Below are 18,063 nucleotides of genomic sequence, written 5' to 3'. Positions count from 1 at the left end.
GTTAATGACTATAGCACTATCTTTTCCCCTCACAGATAAAACATTTAGCAAAATCCAACAAAGAGTCGTAAGAGTCATAAGAATCATCGAGGTTGGAAAAGACTTCTGATATCATAAAGTCCAACTGTTAACCTAGTACTGACAAGTCTACCATTAAACCATGTCCCTAAGCATCATATCTACAGGTTTTCTAAATATCTCCAGGGACGGTGACTCAACTACTTCCCTGGGCAGTCTGTTCCAATGCTTCACAACCCTTCCAGCGAATAATTTTTTTCCTAATATCCAGCCTAAACCGCCCCTGCTGCAATTTGAAGACAATTTATGCATGGCATGGCAGAGAGGCAAAATGGTTGCTGAAACACCTTTTTAAAGGTTTGATGAAACACATACCATATATACGTACACCTAAATGTGTTCTCAAACATGAAGAAGCTGTTAGAGCATTTCTCGCAAAAGACAATCTGTAAATGTGAGCCATATCTTTCCATGCTTCTGACTTAATTTAGGTTTAATAGCCAATTAAAACCAATCTTGAACTTATGTAACTGTCTTTCATTTTTCCATCAGCTCTGTGCTATTTCAGGTTAATTTCACTAATACGAATGGATTCCTCCTCATTTAGAGCCAAAACAACTATACATCTAACAGCAGAATACCAGTTTCACCAGGTACAGAATACAGATGCATAGGGCAGACCACACATAATGGCAAAATCAACTCCACCCACGGCTAGCCCTGCAAGACAGCAAATACAGGATAGCACCTCCCAGGATCGAGGATCACAAAGAAAATCTTTCAAAACTAGATCTGATTTTCATTTTGTGTTGAGAAAAGGAACAAAAAATAATTGCTCAAAATGAGGTATTTAGTTACTCATGGCTAAAAAATCAAAGTAGTAATTAGCATAGATCCAGTGGAAACAGTGCTACATTTGTTGCCAGTAGGACAAACCACCTCGATACTATTTTTCCTTTGAGTTTTTCACGTTGTTCTTTTCCCCTGTTTCTCTGGGACTGCTTGGCAATGCAAACAGTATAATCAGTCATCTGAGAGGCAGAGTTCTGAATAAAGAAAACTTCTTCATTTTACCTACTCATTCAATTTTAGTGACTTTTTAAATATATAACACACAGATCAATCCCAAACAATTACAATAAAAAGTCATCCCTAGTAAGTGAAAAGAACCTTTTGGTGAGATAAATTTAGCTAGTCATTCCATGAAAGCCAGAAGGGGGAAGCAATTACTTTTCATGTGACAACTGTCTTCTCTCCAGGCACAGAATGATGATATTGGAGAACAAATTCTTTGTATATTACTGTATGTTACTGCCCTTTTCCAGTGAAAATTCAAGCTGTCAAGCTCTTCCTTTTCACACCCTCCTTACCGCTCCTTTTATCATCTTTGGCACCTGCACCCAGTCATGGGTTCACCGCAGAGCCTGCTAGGCCAACTTTCTCAATAACGCAGTCCTCAGGAGACCATCCCAAAGACCACCAAAAATTTGATGCAGAAGCTAAGAAACAGGCCCATATTCGATTCTACATCATTTTTACCAGATCACAACAGTCATGAGAAGGTAAATGTCCCAGCATAGTTTTGCTCCACAGCTTCAGAAAAAAAAATAATTCAAAATAATTCAAACAGGTACAGTACAGGGCATCTGACATAGGTATGGGTGTAATGGTAGCACTGAGGTTCCAGACACTTTCTGCATTAGTCCAGAACAGAAGGAATACAGACATAACCTGTAATAACCTAAAATAAAAAACCGAAAGAAGAAGAAATAACCTTCCTGACAAGCCTGCATCCCCTCCCTATGAAGAAAGACTATGAAAAAAGGCTGTCTCTCAAGAGAAAAAATGAGGATTATAAACTAAAAAAATCATGGCTATAAAAAATGTTTTTAAAAAATGTATCTGGATCTGTATATGTATATATGTATCTGTAAAAATACATCATCCTCATCCTTTCAAAATATTGAATAAGACTTTGATGAATAATACTTGGATGACAATTAGTACACGCTTCATAGGCTAAAACCCTCAGTACTAAAGTCTCAAAGAGCAGACAGTTTATGGAAAGGATAAATGGTGAAGGCTGATCAGTTTTTCCTGGATAAATTCATTTGTATAGTGTCAGTATAGTGCTTTACTATCTTTTATGCAGCAGTCTGGAAAAATCAAAAACCTATTGTGCAAACTGCTGGTGTCCAATACCAAAGCAGAACTAGAAATTTGGGCCACACGTTGGGTCAGAAATTTCACACGTTGGGTCAGGTCTCACAATGATTTATCCGTTTTGAGATAAGACGGTCTAAGGAATGAAAATTCAAATGACAAATCATTCAGTAGCCTTTTTCCAAGGCCCTGCTTCTGGCACTGAAGAATAATAATACAATGTCTGCTTAAACGCAATCTCAGCAGAATACAAGAACTACTGGATTCAAGGACTGGGTTATTTTAAGCAGCTGATAGCTCTCTATGAACTACATGCAGTTCTGAGTAACAGCACTACTGAAAACTCATGCCTCCAGGACTGTATATGCATTCATTTAGTTCATCTTCTCTCTCACGCTTCTTCTTGGAGTGAGCATTAGCAAGTGTAAGAATGGGTCAATGAGAAACTACAGCTATCAGAAACATTAAGCGATATGCAACTTAATGAGTAATCTGTAACTTAAAGAATCAGGGCATATTTTGGAAGAATGACACAGACTTATTTGTGATATAAATATTTTATTTGTTCCTATTTTTAATATTGATATAAACACCAGACAACTTGAATCTATAAGTAAAATTAAATGCAGTTTACATAGCTTTTAATTAGCTCATGAAACTTTTTGCCACATAGTTGTTTGAAATACCACCAATTCAAAGAGCCAAAAATACAACTATTAATAGACAGATAATCAACAGAAATGAATGCATTTTCAGAGTCATAGAATGGTATGGGTTGAAAGGGACCTTAAAGATCATCTAGTTCCAATCCCTTGCCATGGGCAGGGACACCTCCCACTAAATCAGGTTGCTCAAAGCCCCATCCAACCTGGCCTTAAACACTTCCAGGGATGGGGCATCAATAGGTTCTCCGGGCAACCTGTTCCAATGCCTCACCACTCTCATTGTGAAGAATTTTTCTTTTATCTAATCTAAACCTACCCTTTTTTAGTTTATAGCCATTATTCCTTGTCCTATCAGTACCTCCCCAGCTTTCCTGTAGGCCCCCCCTCCCTTTAGGTATTGGAAGGCTGCTCTAAGGTCTCCCTGGAGCCTTCTCTTCTCCAGGCTGAACAAAGCCAATTCTCTCAGCCTCTCCTCATAGAAGAGGTGTTCCAGTTCCTTGATCATCTCTGTGGCCCTCTGGACTCATTCTAATCCTTCCACGTCCTTCTTGTGCTGGGGGCCCCAGAGCTAAATGCAGTCCTCCAGGTGGGGTCTCACGAGAGCAGAGTAGAGGCAGAGAATCACCTCCCCAGCCCTGCTGGCCATGCTTCTTTTGATGCACCCCAGCATACAGTTGGTTTTGTGGTCTGCAAGAGCACATTGCTGTCTTATGTTGAGCTTCTCGTCAACCAACACCCCCAGGTCCTTCTCCTCAGGGCTGCTCTCAATCCATTCTCCGCCCAGCCTGTATTTCTGATTGGGATTGCCCCAGCTCACATGCAGAACTTTGCGCTTGGCCTTGTTCAACTTCATGAGGTTTTGCACAGGCCTGCCTCTCAAGTCTGTCAAGGTCCCTCTAGATGGCATCCCTTCCCTCCAGTGTATCGACCACACCACACAGCCTGGTGTCATCAGCAAACCTGCTGAGGGTGCACTTAATCCCATTGTTCGTGTCACCACAGAGATGTTAAATAGTGCTGGTCCCAATACTGACCCCTGAGGAACACCACTTGTCACTAATCTCCACTTGGAGAATGAGTTGTTGACCACAACACTTTGAGTGAGATCATTGAGCCAATTCCTTATGCACGGAGTTGTCCATCCATCAAAGCCATGTCTCCAATGTCAAGTCAAGGATATCCTGGAGGTCAGTGTCAAATGCTTTGCAGAAGTCCAGGTAGATGATGTCAGTTGCTCTTCCCCTATACACCAATGCTGTACCCCCATCATAGAAGGCCAGATTTGTCAGGCACAATCTTCCCTTAGTGAAGCCATGTTGGCTTTTACCAGTCACCTCCTGATTTATATGTGCCTTAGCACAGTTTCCAGAAGGATCTGTTTCATGATCTTGCCAGATAAAAAGGTGAGACTGACTGGCCTGTAGTTCCACAGGTCTTCCCTTTTTCCCCCTTTTAAAAGGGGGTTATGTTTCCCCTTTTCCAGTCAGTGGGAACTTCACCAGATTGCCACAACTTCTCAAATATGATGGACACTGGCTTAGCAACTTCATCCACCAGTTCCGTCAGGACCCTTGGATGCATCTCTTCAGGTCCCATGGACTTGTGCACCTTTAGGTTGCTTAGATGGTCTCAAACCTGATCTCCTCCTACACTGAGTGGTTCATCATTCTTCTAGTCCCTGCCTTTGCCTTCTGGTGCTTGGGCTATGTGGTTGGAGCTCTTGTTGGTGAAGACTGAGGCAAATAGTCATTAAGTATTTCTGCCTTCTCCATACCCCAGGTGACCAGGTCTCGTGTTTCCTTCCAGAGAGAGCCCAGAATTCCAGTCTTCCTTTTATCACTGACGTACCTAGAGAAGACTTTCTTATTGCCTTTGATGTCCCCGGCCAAATTTAATTCTAAATGGGCTTTAGCTTTCCTAACCTGATCCCTGGCTGCTCGGGCAATGACTCTGTATCCCTCCCAGGCTGTGTGTCCTTGCTTCCACTCTCTGGAGGCCTTCTTTTTCTGATTAAGCTTGGTCAGGAGCTTGTTGTTCATCCATGCAGGTCTCCTGGCATTTTTGCCCAACTTCCTCTTTGCTGGAATGCATCACTCCTCACTGCCCTCAGGATCCTGAACTCCACCATTTCATGATCACTGCAGCCAAGGCTGCTTTTGACATTCATATTCCCCACCAACCCATCCTTGTTGGTGAGAATGAGATCCAGCACAGCACCTCTCCTCATTGGTTCCTCTATCAAACCTATTTTAACAAACTATTTTTACAAACTATTTTAACAAAGTTTATGATAATATTTTCATTCCCCAAGCTGTGGATAGGGATCAGAATTTCTCTAACCTGTTCTAAGACATAACAGTTCTGTACACTTTGGGGTACTGAAGACAGGACAATGAAGTACACCAAACATTGGGCTGTTCCATGATTATGACTCCTACTGTAACAGTAGTTGCTTTTAGAAGCTACGTGGAAACATATCTTTAGATGTCTTGCATGAGAATTAAAATTTGCATAATATTTTGTCTTCTGGTTTTAGAATGATTCCTAATGTGAGAAATTAAAAAAATATGCATTGTGTATATAAACGGCTTTCTGTTACTATATTCCTGCAGGAAATATTAAAAATAAATAAATAATACTTCGTTAGAATTGACTCTCTGAAGACAAGTTTTATAATTTCTACTGCAAATAGCTTTTTGGCTGTATACTTTTTGTTCTGTATACTGCATTCTGTAAAAATAACCTGTTCACCTGTGTGGTATAAGAGTCAAGACGGATATGTCCCCTGCAAGCAGCAGTGTCTGCAGAAGTTATAAATCCCAGCTTGCTGTCTCCCTGCTAAAAACTAGCCTGACTTTTAGTCAATAATGGGAGCTGTTTTGCTCCCATGATTCTTCCCCTAAACACAGCAGTCAAGACAGGCGAGGCTGCCCTAAACAAGTTAACTATAGGACTCTAATTGAGTTTTCGGGCACTTGTATTTGGAGTTCCCTCTGCCAGTTTGATGGACTAACAGAAAGTCAACCAGGGCAGGAAGACCGTTTTCCAACTCACTTAGGTTCACAAGAATGGCTCTGCCCAAAGCCTCAAAGTTCCTCGTATAGCTGGGTCTTCAATCCATCCTTTTCACTTCTTTGAAAATTTGAAATTCATAACAAAGAAAAGACACAGAACAAATTGTTTCTACTAAGGGAACTTCAAGTGAGAATACTGAATGTGCCCAAGTTCCATACTCAAGTAAGAATGAGGCACAACTTATGTTTTCCATTCCACGGCCAAACAGCCCAAAACTCCCTCACCAGCACAAACAGAAAGGGGGACAAGAACACAGGAGAACAGAAGTTGGCAATGACAAGTACTATCAGAAGGAAGTCTTGCCCCAAAGCCTGGGGGGTCCTTACAGAACCACTTCATCCCTCTGCTGACTGAAAAGGAAAGACCCGTTGCATGGGTGGAGCTGAGTAAGACAGCCCTGTCTGCTCCCCACATAACAACCAGTGCAACTAAGAAAACTCAATGGGTGATGGTAGCAGGAGACTCTTTTGTGAAAGGTACAGAGACACCCAGGCACCCATTTGCCTATTTGATTTGCTCTTGAGAAGTCTGCTGCTTGTCAGGGACCCATATCAGGGATGTCACCAAGAGACTGCCAAGCCTTGTACAGCCTAAGGACTATTATCCACTGCTGCTGTTTCACATGGGCACCAGTGATGCTGCCAGGTGATTGCAGAAGTTGTCGGTGCTCCATCCCTGGAGGTGTTTAAGGCCAGATGTCCCTGCCCATGGCAGGGGGGTTGGAATTAGATGATCTTCAAGGTCTCTTCCAAACCAAACCATTCTATGATTCTATGATTTTACCTCACACACAATTTTACAGCTATACTTATTTCTATTTGGAAAACCATAGTATTTCTGAACCCTTAGGTCTACAATGTCAAGATTAACTGTTCACGTTGAACTTCGTGAAGTTAGCAACTAGCCCTAACCACTATTATGTAATACACAATACTACAGAGAAACCCTGCTTAGGTGAGTTAGTCATGTCAACACTAGAGTGTAGCCAGGATACGCAGCAGCCTCTTTCAAGTCGTTCCAAAACCTTTAGTGATTTGCATGTGCCTTGCAACATTGCAGCTTTTATTTTAATGGATAATTAATAAGCGTGCATAAAACCATCAGAAAACTTAAATAACAATTAGAATGTCTCACTATAAGCATTCCAGGAAACAGGACAGCAATTTCTTATATGGGAGTAGTTTTTAAAACTGTTGGGCTAGCTGAGCATTTCTGAGTAGATGGTGGGAGTCTTTCATACAAAGAATGCTTCAGCAACTCATCTCTTACAAATGACAAATACTGCTTGGTACCGGAAACAGCAAAGGCAAAGGAATTCACAGATACAACACGATGAGTCTGCAAAACTGCTTGCAGTGTGTTCCTGTTGTTCTTGCCAAAAGCTGCAAAGTTCAGACTGGCATAGTAAATTCTCTACACCAGCTAGACACTCTTAATCAGTATCGAGCTATGAGACATTTTCCAAATGCCTCAAAATGTTACCATTTTTTGATAACAACAACTGTACTGTGTTTCTTACTCCTCAGCAGAAGATTTGGTATGTTAGTCTGAATGAAAAGGAACTGACTAACGGGAATGAACAATAAAATTAAAATTCAAGTAACTCTTAACATTACAGATGTCCTTGAAGCAGCATCATACTAGCCACAATACACACATTGATTACAATTATCTGTAGGTATGATCTTTTTCCTTAGCTGTTAACATACAGTTCTCTTCTGTGGTTAACATATACTGTCTGGTAGCTATGAATGATCTTTCCATATAATTTTCCTAAGTCTCCAGTGAGATTCAAAATGTTTTGGTTTCTCTTCCTAATCTTTAGCCTCTTATTTTTCTCCTTTACTCCTTATTTCAACTTCCTCTTTTTCTCATTCAGGCACACACTGTGCACTAATTCAACGCAAAGAAGGCCAGAGTTTCTCTTTTAAGAGCTAATCAAGATACAGACCTCATTTCTGGCAAATGTAATTTATTTCACACTCTTCTCTGTTGCCCCGTTTCCCCCTTTTATGCAGGACGAGTCTCACACTTCCATGTTCTGTTTTTTTATTTAAATTTTACTCTTTTTGAGTTACTTTCAGATCAGTATGCTCAGGCTGCAAATGCATAAAACTGCTGGCACACAGCAGTGCCGAGACACAACACCAGTCTGCAGGCTCCTCCAAAGGCAAATGACAATGGTCTGTTTTGTGAGCCTAAGAGATCCAGGTGAGTTTGATCTCACCAGGAAGCAATGTGCATATCTCCCGTAATACACACCATCACATCAAAGCTAGACAACGCACAGCACTATATTATGTTATTATATTAGTTAAAACACAAAAGTGATGTGAAATATAGACAGCTCATTGTATCTGCTGACAACAGATGAATGTAGGTCACAATGCTGGTCATAGGTAACTCAATAATAAGGTTAATCAGAGGAAATATCTAAAATGCTAGATCAACAAGATGGAATTCACCCAGCAAGGGAATCATCCAGCAATCACTAAGAAAGGGAATTCACCAACACTTCGATACTGTCATTTAATACTTCTGGGAACCAGAGAAGCAGAAGTTTTTCAGAAGAAAACCAGCAATCACAAGGTGTTTTACTGTTCTCCCTTCCTGAGGCTGTGTGACACTGGGAATACAGAAAAAGCCATTCTTATTCCAGGCACAATGCATTTGAGAAACTTCTTTTGCAAAGACAGACCATGTTGCTATTTCAGTCACCTCTCCTCAGACTAATTTAAAGCTGCTGCAAAGATGACTTTTATACAACTTGTAAGGAACCCCTTACCTTGCATACAAATGGTGGTAGAGAAAGCAGAAAAGATAGCAAAGCTAGCTTTGCAAGCTGTATGTAGCTAGATTTACTTACCCAAGGAAGTAAAAGTCCATGTAGCAAGAAGTGAGCTCTGCACACTTCCACCATCCCTCTTCCATGACATTGCCCATATGTAAGCTTTCACCCAAGGCACAGTTCTAATCTTACAGCTGTTTCACATAGCTCTCTACAAGACCAGAGTGCCATTGCAAACATAAGGGAAACTTACTATGTCTGTATTTAAGTATTATCATGTTGAGTATTATGTAAGGAATTTACCTCAGCTGACTGAAATACATGTGTTCCACCTCTGGTTGTAGCCCAGCTTCATAATTACTTCAGAGGTTTGAATGAGCTTCCTGAATGAATACTATCCACAGGCAATTCAATTAAGCACAGCAGACACAACAGGGTATAAAACAAGTAATGTAAATTACTACATTAATTTACACCTACTACATTAAGGATGAGGCTCTGTAGAATTCCCATACAGCATGACTCAATGACACCTAACACAAAGTTCCTATATGTGTGCTCTATTTCCTAATTCTATAAAAAGAACGGTGGTATCTACAGTGGAAAGAAAAGAATGTGGTGGCAGGAGAACAGATCAGAAGCAGATCTCCTGAGTTTCTGTCTGACCTCACTGAAGATGCAAACTGAATCAGATATTCATCCATAATTTAGCCCTTTACTAACAGAAAATTACATGTGCTGATGGACATAATTCTTGGAAAGAAGAGAAAAATCACTTCTGTCAGCCTTTAGTTGAAACAAGAAGCCTTGTTTTCTTGTTTTTAATATGTCAATATCAAAACATAACAAAATTTTGGTTCTGATACTATCTAGAATTCAAGCCCAAATCTGTATGTTGATGTTTACACAGCTTTCCTGTAAAGCAGTAGGGGCTGACGTTAGAAATATTTTTAGTAGCCACATTGCTGGGAGAAAGCAATATAACTTTTCTTTCCTGGAGCAGATATTATGAAACAAGATGGAAAGGAGATGAAAGAAGAGAGAAACCCCAGAGCCAAAAAGGGCTCAGATGGGTTAAAGCAGTCTCTTTCAATTTCATTAATACAACAAAAAGAAGAACAAGAATATGTGATGTTTTCACACCATTGGCTAGCTAAGCTAAGCTCTTTTACAACCATTCTCTTCCTCCCCCTCCTCAAAGAAACGGGGGGAGAAAATATGATGAAAAAAACCTCATGGGTTGAGATAAGGACAGGGAGATCACTCAGCAATTAACCACTGCAGGCAAAACAGACTCTGCATATGGAGACTAATATAATTTACTGTCTGTTACTATCAGACCAGAGCAGTGAGAACTAAAAGCAAACTGAAAATACGTTCCCCCCCCATCTACCCTCTTCTACTTCCTCCCCCTGAGTGGCACAGAGGTACAGGGAACGGGGTTTGCGGTCATTCCATAACACTGTCTCAGCTGCTCCTTCCTCCTCACCCTGTTCCCCTTCTCCAGTGTGGGATCCCTCCCGCAGGATGCAGTCCTTCCTGAACTGATCCTGCATGGGCTTCCCACAAACTGCAGTTCTTGAAGAACTGCTCTAATATGGGTCCATACCATGGGGTACAGTCCTTCAAGAACAGACTGCTTCAGCATGGGCTCCGCTCCACAGGCTGCAGTTCTGGCCTGGAGTCTGGTCCTGTGTGGGTTCTCCATGGGCTGCAGAATCCTCCAGGCCACATCCACCTGCTCCACCACAGGCTCCTCCACGGGCTGCAGCGTGGAGATCTGCTCTGTGATGGTACACCATGGCCTGTGAGGGACAGGCTGCTCCACCACAGGCCTCTCCATGGGTTGGAGGGAAATTTCTGCTCCAGTACCTGGAGCACCTCCTCCCCCTCCTTCTTCACTGACCTCAGTATCTGCACGGTTGTTTCTCTCACATTTTGTCACTCCACTCTCCCAGCTGCTGTTGCGCAGCTATTTTTTCCGTTCTTAAATATGTTCTCACAAAGGCACAAGTAGCATCACCCAACTTTGGCCAGTGGCAGGCGTGAGCTGCAGGGTGTGAGCTGCAGTCATGGATCACAGAACCAGAGCTGCAACAGCCCCACAAAGGCACTGGCTGCATCTTGTTCCACTGTCTGAAGACAGCATTTATGAATCCCACAGCCCTGCAGCTTTCCACCTCCTCTCTTTTTCAAACAAGGATAGGTGTTCCTCTCAGAGTGTTTTAGTCGTAACTTTCCTCTATTTCCCAATGACCTGCTTACTTCCATCCATGTCGTAGGTACCAATCCGTGGGAAGTAGCTAGTAAGTATTTCAGGCAATACATTAATGGGCCAATAATAACCAATACAAAACATAATAGGCCAAAAGGCACAGCTAAAAAAAAACAAAAACAAAACAAAAAAAACACACACAGCTTGCCACTAAGACTGTCTTCAGAATGGCTAGCTGTGCATGAGCTACCACAAGTACAGAAAGAAAAAAAGGGCCTGGGAGGAGAAACAAAATCTTGGCTTTTCTAGTAAGCTACCACTACGAAGAGAAAGAGCTCGAATGTGTTCAGATGTTAAACAGAATTAAGCTAACAACTTCCTACTAAAAACAAACAAAAAAAATATTTTCCTCACGATATGTCTCATTTTGCTTCATGTTTGTTACATTAGAAACAGCCATCAAAACCAATTATTCACATGCATATAACTAAGAAGTTTGTTCTATTCTGATTTTTTTTATTTTTAGTTGATTTGTCTAAAAAGCAGAATGAAGCAAATAGACAAAATTTTTTCACTAGATATTTTAACTGTTTTCAATAAATATGGTCTAGTAACTTAAAAGATAACTGCAACTTTACAAGGAAACGGTGGATAACAGTATGGATCCAGTGTGGATAGAGATTACCTTGGCTGTACAAAAAACATTATTGCCACCCCAAATAAACAAACTACACTACTGACAACAAAGCCTTTGTGATTGTCTCCTGCCTACGTAGGTAGTCAAGGATCAGAACTCTTCACAGTATGCAAAGAGTGACATCAGAAGAAGCCTGCAGAACTGAACCACAGATGACACTGGAAAAAAGTGCAACATGCAAGACAAACACAGTGAAATAGATGCTCATTTATTGCAGCAGAGAGCTGCTCTTTAATGATCAATTGCTGAAGGCCACATATGTCTTTTAAGTCTTTACCCTTGCTCCTTTTTAAATGCCAACTTCACCTTTACAGTGGTGAATCAAATACCTGCATCACAGTTAACAGACAGTTAACTATAGTTATCTACCATGATTTATTTCAGGATCAGAGAAACTTGGCACCTCTGATAAAACATAATTACAAAGGTTCTCAAAAAGACCTTTGTTCCTTCCTGGTTTTACTTATTTCACAGAAATTGTGCTAGAAGTATATTCATAAGTGATACCAGTATTAAAATATTGAATACTTCCCATTCACAGAAATTTCTACATCACTTAGAAGACTAGGTTCTATTGCACTACAGTAAATATATTTACTATTACTTGTACCACTGGAACTACACCAGCAATAATAACAAAAAGTTACAAATAACAAAAAGAACATCTAATTTGTTTTGTAAATAATGTGGCACACTTTAACAAATAAATGCAAAAAGATTGATTACAGATTGACCACAATAGAAGAACTCTTAACTGTTCTTGCTGAAAAAAGTCTCTCTTGAATTCCTGAACCCCTCTGAAAGTTATCAGTCTACAAACATTTTAGTATTTCTCTTTAATTCTCCTCTGCTTGACTTAGATAAAGGAACTGTTATGGTTTTGGTTGGGATAGAGTTAATTTTCTTTGTAAAAGCTTGTGTGATTCTGTGCTTTGGATTTTTGACGACAATAGCGGTGATAACACAACAATGGTTTTCGTTGTTGCAGAGCGGTGCTTAAACAGAGTCAAGGACTTTTCTATTTCTCATGCTGCCCTGACAGTTGTTGGGAGGAGAGACAGCCAGGACAAACTGACCAAAGGGATATTCCATACCATATGACATCATGCTCAGCAATAAAAGCTGGGGTAAAGGAGGAGGAAGGGAGCACTTTCAGAGCGATGGCATATATCTTCTCAGGAAACCATTAAACATGATGAGCCTGCTTTCCTGGAAGTGGCTGGATATCTCCTTGCTGATGGGAAGCGGCAAATGAATTCCTTGTTTTGTTTTGTTTGCATGTGCAGCTTTTGCTTTACATAGCTAACTTCTTTATCTCAGCCCATGAGTTTTCTCAGATTGATTTACCTGTTTGATTCTCTCCCCTATCCCATCTGGGGACAGTAAGAAAGCGGCTTTGTGGTACTTGGCTGCCTGCCATGCTTGAACCACAACAAGATCACAAAGTTCATTTCATTGTTCATGCACAAAATGGGGGAGGTGGGGAAGAGAGCACATAAGGAATCCCAAAGACAATTTTACTCAGTGTAGAAGCTTAAGAGCATGCCCTGAAAAGGGCTAGCAATGAACGCTTTGTAAGGATGTAATAAAACGAGAAATAACAAAAAGGAAAATAGCAGGCCAAGTAAAAGAAAAATAAATAAATAAAATGTAATTACTTACAGTTCTGGTTACATGACTTTTAAAGGCCTCAAAGTTGTTTGCCTGCAAAATGAGAAAAATGAACAAAACGGACTTTATTTTTCCAGACAGTTAAAATATATTATAAGAAATCCCCTTCTAACATATTCACACAACAAACAAAATGAATCATTCAGAAGTACACATACATTCTACAGTATTAACAACCAAACTATCTTTCAAACAGATATGGAAAACAAATTGATTTTAGATCATCATCCCCTTAATTCAGATTTTGTAAACCAACGTTCAACTGCTGAGGGTGCTTTACTCCAAGTTACAGAATACACAAAGAGGTATGCTGTGCATTCCCTCTTTTATTTTGTCCAATTTCTCATTCTATGCTTTTTGATGGAAAAGAACACTTGTGTGGGTTATTGATAACGTGAACTATCTTGGCTCAGTCTTTACGTACTATGTAAAATCTGTGTTTGTGGATTTAAAACGCATTAAGTTGTATCTGTTTTAATTTAAAGCAAACCTTTTAAGAAGTTTAGCCCATCCACTACTAGGAAAATCTAACGGAAAAAAATCACCAGAAGTACAACCATCAGTACATGCTTTTTTAATTATGACTCTCCAATTGGCATGAAATTAACATAATGTAATAGGGAAGTACATTGGCAAGATTGGGTAAAAAGCTCTCAAGTCTTGCTTTAGATTTCAACAAGGGCGAGATTTGGCATTTTGTAAAAGAAAATAACCTAGATTAAGGATTTCACCGTTCAGGATCATCATGTGAGAACAACAGAACTATTTCACCTTTAAAAACACTCATCCAAATGAAATAAGTAAGTAGCACTGGAACTAAATTGGTGCTATATAAGACTGCACCAAACTTCAGTGTGTCCTGTTCCACATGTCTAGAAAGAGACTACTGTGCATAAAACAATATATAATGTTTAACAACTTATTTTACTTAAAAATTTACAATATTACTTCAAAAGACAATTTCAAATTCTGTGGAAAAAAAAAAAAAAACAAGGTTTCACTCAGAAGACACTGAAGCATTCAAACTGCCAAGACAGGTTGTGGATGCCCCACAGAACAGTTTGAGTTGGAAGAGCCATTAAAGTTCATATAGTTCTAACCCCCCTTGCCATGGGGGATGACTACCGTTAGATCAGGTTGTGAACCTCCTCTGGACCCACTCAAACAGGTCCACATCCTTCTTATGCTGTGAGCCCCAGTGCTGAACACAGTCCTCCAGGTGGGGTCTCACGAGAGCAGAGTAGAGGGGGAGAATCACCTCCCTCAACCTGCTGGCCGCACTTCTTTTGATGCGCCCCAGGATGCGGTTGGCCTTCTCGGCTGCAAGAGCACATTGCCAGCTCATGTCGAGCTTCTCACACCCCCAGGTCCTTCTCCTCAGGGCTGCTCTCAATCCATTCTCTGGCCAGCCAGTATTTCTGATTGGGATTGCCCCAGCTCACATGCAGGACCTTGCACGTGGCCTTGTTCAACTTCATGAGGTCCACACTGTTCCACCACTCAAGCCTGTCAAGGTCCCTCTGGATAGCATCCCTTCCCTCCAGTGTATCGACCACACCACACGCCTTGGTATCATCAGCAAACTTCAGGTTCCTTAGATGGTCTCAAACCTGATCTTCTCCTACAGTTCTTCATTCTTCCAGTCCCTGACCCTTTGTCTTCTGGGACTTGGGCTATGGGGGTAGAGCACTTGCCAGTGAAGACTGGCAAAAAATCTGTTCAGTATCTCAGCCTTCTCTGTGTCAGTTGTAACCAGGTCTCCTGTTTCCTTCAGGAGAGGGTCCATATTTTCCCTAATCTTCCTTTCATCACTGACATATTTATAGAAGACCTTCTTGTTGCCTTTAACATCCTTGGCCAGATTCAATTCTATCTGGGCTTCTGCTTTCCTAACTTACTCTCTGGATGGTCAATGTCTCTGTATCCCTCCCATGTTACCCACTCTTGCCTCCACTCGCTGTACATTTCCTTTCTGTGAGTTCAGCCAGGAGCAACTTGTTCACCCATGCAGGCCTCCTGGCATTTCTGCCTGACTTACTGTTGGGATGCATCGAACCTGAGCTTGGAGGAGGTGATCCTTGAATATTAACCAGCTTTCTTGGGCTCCTCTTTCCTCCACAGATTTGTCCTATGGTACTCTACCAAGCAAATCCCTCAAAAAGGCTGAAGCCTGCTCTCCCAAAGTCCAGGTTTGTAAGCTTGCTGTGTTCCCTTCCTCGCTGCCCTCAGGATCCTGAACTCCACCATTTCATGGTCACTGCAGTAAAGGCTGCCTTTAACGTTCATATTCCCAATCAGCCCTTCCTTGTTGGTGAGAATGAGGTCATAGAATATCCGAGTTGGATGGGATCCACAAGGATCATCAAGTCCAACTCCTGGGTCCCCAAAGAAATGACCACCCAAAAAAAAAAATCAGATCACGTGTCTAAGAGCATTGTTTAAATGCTTCTTGAACACCGGTAGGCTCAGTGCCATGACTGCTTCCCTGGCAGGTCCAGCATAGCATCTCTCCTCCTTGGCTCCTCTACCACTTGGAGAAGGAAGTTATTATCCACACATTCCAGGAGCCTCCTGGATTGCTTACGCCCTACCGTGCTGTCCCTCCAACAGATTTCATAGCGAAGTCTCCCATGAGGATCAGGGTTTGTGAATGTGATGCTACTCCTATCTGTCTATAGAGGGCCTTTGTTAGGGCTAAAAACTGTTAGGTCTATGTGAAACAGGCATTGTTGTAAGACTAGCAAGGTGGAACTCCGACTTTGCAATGATACATACTGCTTGTTCAGTGATACAACACCGGGCCGCAAGTAATCCAGCATGAGACAATGCTGCCATCCGCACAGCACGCGCTGGCCACACGGCTGCGTGTGATCACAGTAGCCTATCAAGGACTGCTGAGTGCTCCCCTGAGGCCGGGGCCGCCAACTGTGCGCTGCCTCAGGTTCGGGAGCATGCAGGGGCAAAACCTATATATAAACATATATATAAATAGAGCAAGTTGTTCTGCGTTGAGGAAGCAGGAACATCAAACAAGGTCAACATTGCCTCTGCAGGGACACCAGCAAGATGTTGACACCTACCACACCGGTAGGATGCCAGCCATGAGCTGGCTAATTATCTACAACATCAATGACTGAGAAAAGCATCACACTCGTCGCTACCCTTGTCATCACCCTGGGGTCGGTATTTTAACAAGCACACTCATTATTAAATTCTTTGTCTTCCTTGAGCATTCTATCTACTCTTGAGCAGCATTCTATCGCTGCTCAAGTGTGTGCGTGTGTGTGTGTGTGTGTGCAAGTATATTTGAGATCCCCAAATAGCTCGTTTGCTTTATATATATATATATATAGCTCATCTGATCCTTGCTGGGCTGAACCAATCAGCTTCAGCCCCCAGAATCTAACTAGAACAGGGCCTCATCTACTCAGTCTTCCTGATCGCATGGCTTGTAGCAGACTCCCACTATAATCTCAACTAGGCATGTCCTCCCTTTAACCTGAATCCATAAATTCTCAGTTAGCTCCTCATCTATCCCCAGACAGAGCTCCAAGCACTCCAGCTGGTAATGGACATAGAGGTCAATGCCCCCTCCTTGTCTCCGCTGCCTGTCCTTCCTTAAGAGCTGTAATGTGTCCTTCCTTAATGTATCCTTCATTCCAACACTCAGTCATGGGAGCCACCCCACCACATCTTTGTGATGCCAATTAGATCATAGCCATTCAGGCATGTGCACATCCCTAACATCTCTTGTTTATTCCCCGTGCTATGCGCATTTCCGTAGAGGCATTTAAGTTGGTCCCCTGAATTAATTGTTTTATTGAATGAAGTGGCTGGAATTCCTTTATGCTGCTCTTCAAGTGCTCTCCTGCTGATCTCTGATCCATTTACATGGCTCTGGCCACACTTCTTTTTATGCAGCCCAGGATACAACTGGCTTTCTGAGTTGCAAGTGTTTATTACCAGCTCAAGTCAAGCTTTTCTTCCAGCAGTATCCCCAAATCCTTCTCCCACTGTGTTTTGTTTTTATTGTCTGTGCTATTTTAAGATAGTCTTGTTGTTTACCCAGAATCAGAAAGCAGTTTCCTGACACTTCTTTTTCCCTCAGTCCTTGTTTGAATGCACTTTACAGGTAAGTAAGGTTCAATACCAACTACTTCTTTACCTGTCACTTAGTCTGCACTTGGAAGCGTGCCAGTGAAATCTATGAAGAAGAACAACGTGTTTCATCGTGTATTTTTACCTCTTCTTTTCCCACCCCTTTTAGTTTATGCTTTAATTGGGCAAGATAAATATGAAGTTTCACTTACATAAGTTTGCACTTCTTATCCTAAACTCCTCTGAAGTGTTGCAGAGTGCCATTTTAACAGCTGTTTTGTTCCAGAGGTGACTATATTTTAGTGGTGGATGAAGTGATCCCTGTTCTGTATAAAATTTGTATGTGAATTTTTCAACCTTGTGAAACTATTTCTGGACTCTAGAGGATAAAGATACAGATGGAATGTTAGTTGTAATGGTAAAGCTGTTATTACAGCTGCAGTGTAGCTGACTACAATTTGTAATAGGATCATAGAATGATTTGGGTTGGAAGGGACCTTTAAAGATCATTTTGTCATTTCCCCCCCACACACACACACCATCTTCCAGTAGAGCAGGGTGCCAAAGCCCCATACAGCCTGACCTGAAACACTTCCTGGGATAGGAAGGAGGAAGAGAATACCCCTGAAGCCTGAGGTACCCTTGCAGAACCACTTCACTGCTCTGTGGACTG

General features: G+C 41.5%; 1 protein-coding gene across 13 annotated transcripts in view; it reads right to left on the bottom strand.

Annotated features, from left to right (window-relative positions):
- The window catches only part of TNS3 (tensin 3), a 258,576-nt gene that overhangs the window by 127,535 nt on the left and 112,978 nt on the right, over positions 1-18,063 (bottom strand). For all 13 annotated transcript variants that reach the window (XM_066992134.1, XM_066992135.1, XM_066992142.1 and 10 more), the window contains one exon: positions 13,284-13,325. In XM_066992134.1, the coding sequence (XP_066848235.1) occupies positions 13,284-13,325 (42 nt within the window). The remainder of the gene's footprint in view (positions 1-13,283; positions 13,326-18,063) is intronic.

This window comes from Anser cygnoides, chromosome 2 (assembly GCF_040182565.1).
Source record: "Anser cygnoides isolate HZ-2024a breed goose chromosome 2, Taihu_goose_T2T_genome, whole genome shotgun sequence".
Classification (NCBI taxonomy): Eukaryota; Metazoa; Chordata; class Aves; order Anseriformes; family Anatidae; genus Anser; species Anser cygnoides.
The sequence above is the reverse complement of the archived record's forward strand: the minus strand, read 5'-3'. Positions and strand labels throughout refer to the sequence as shown.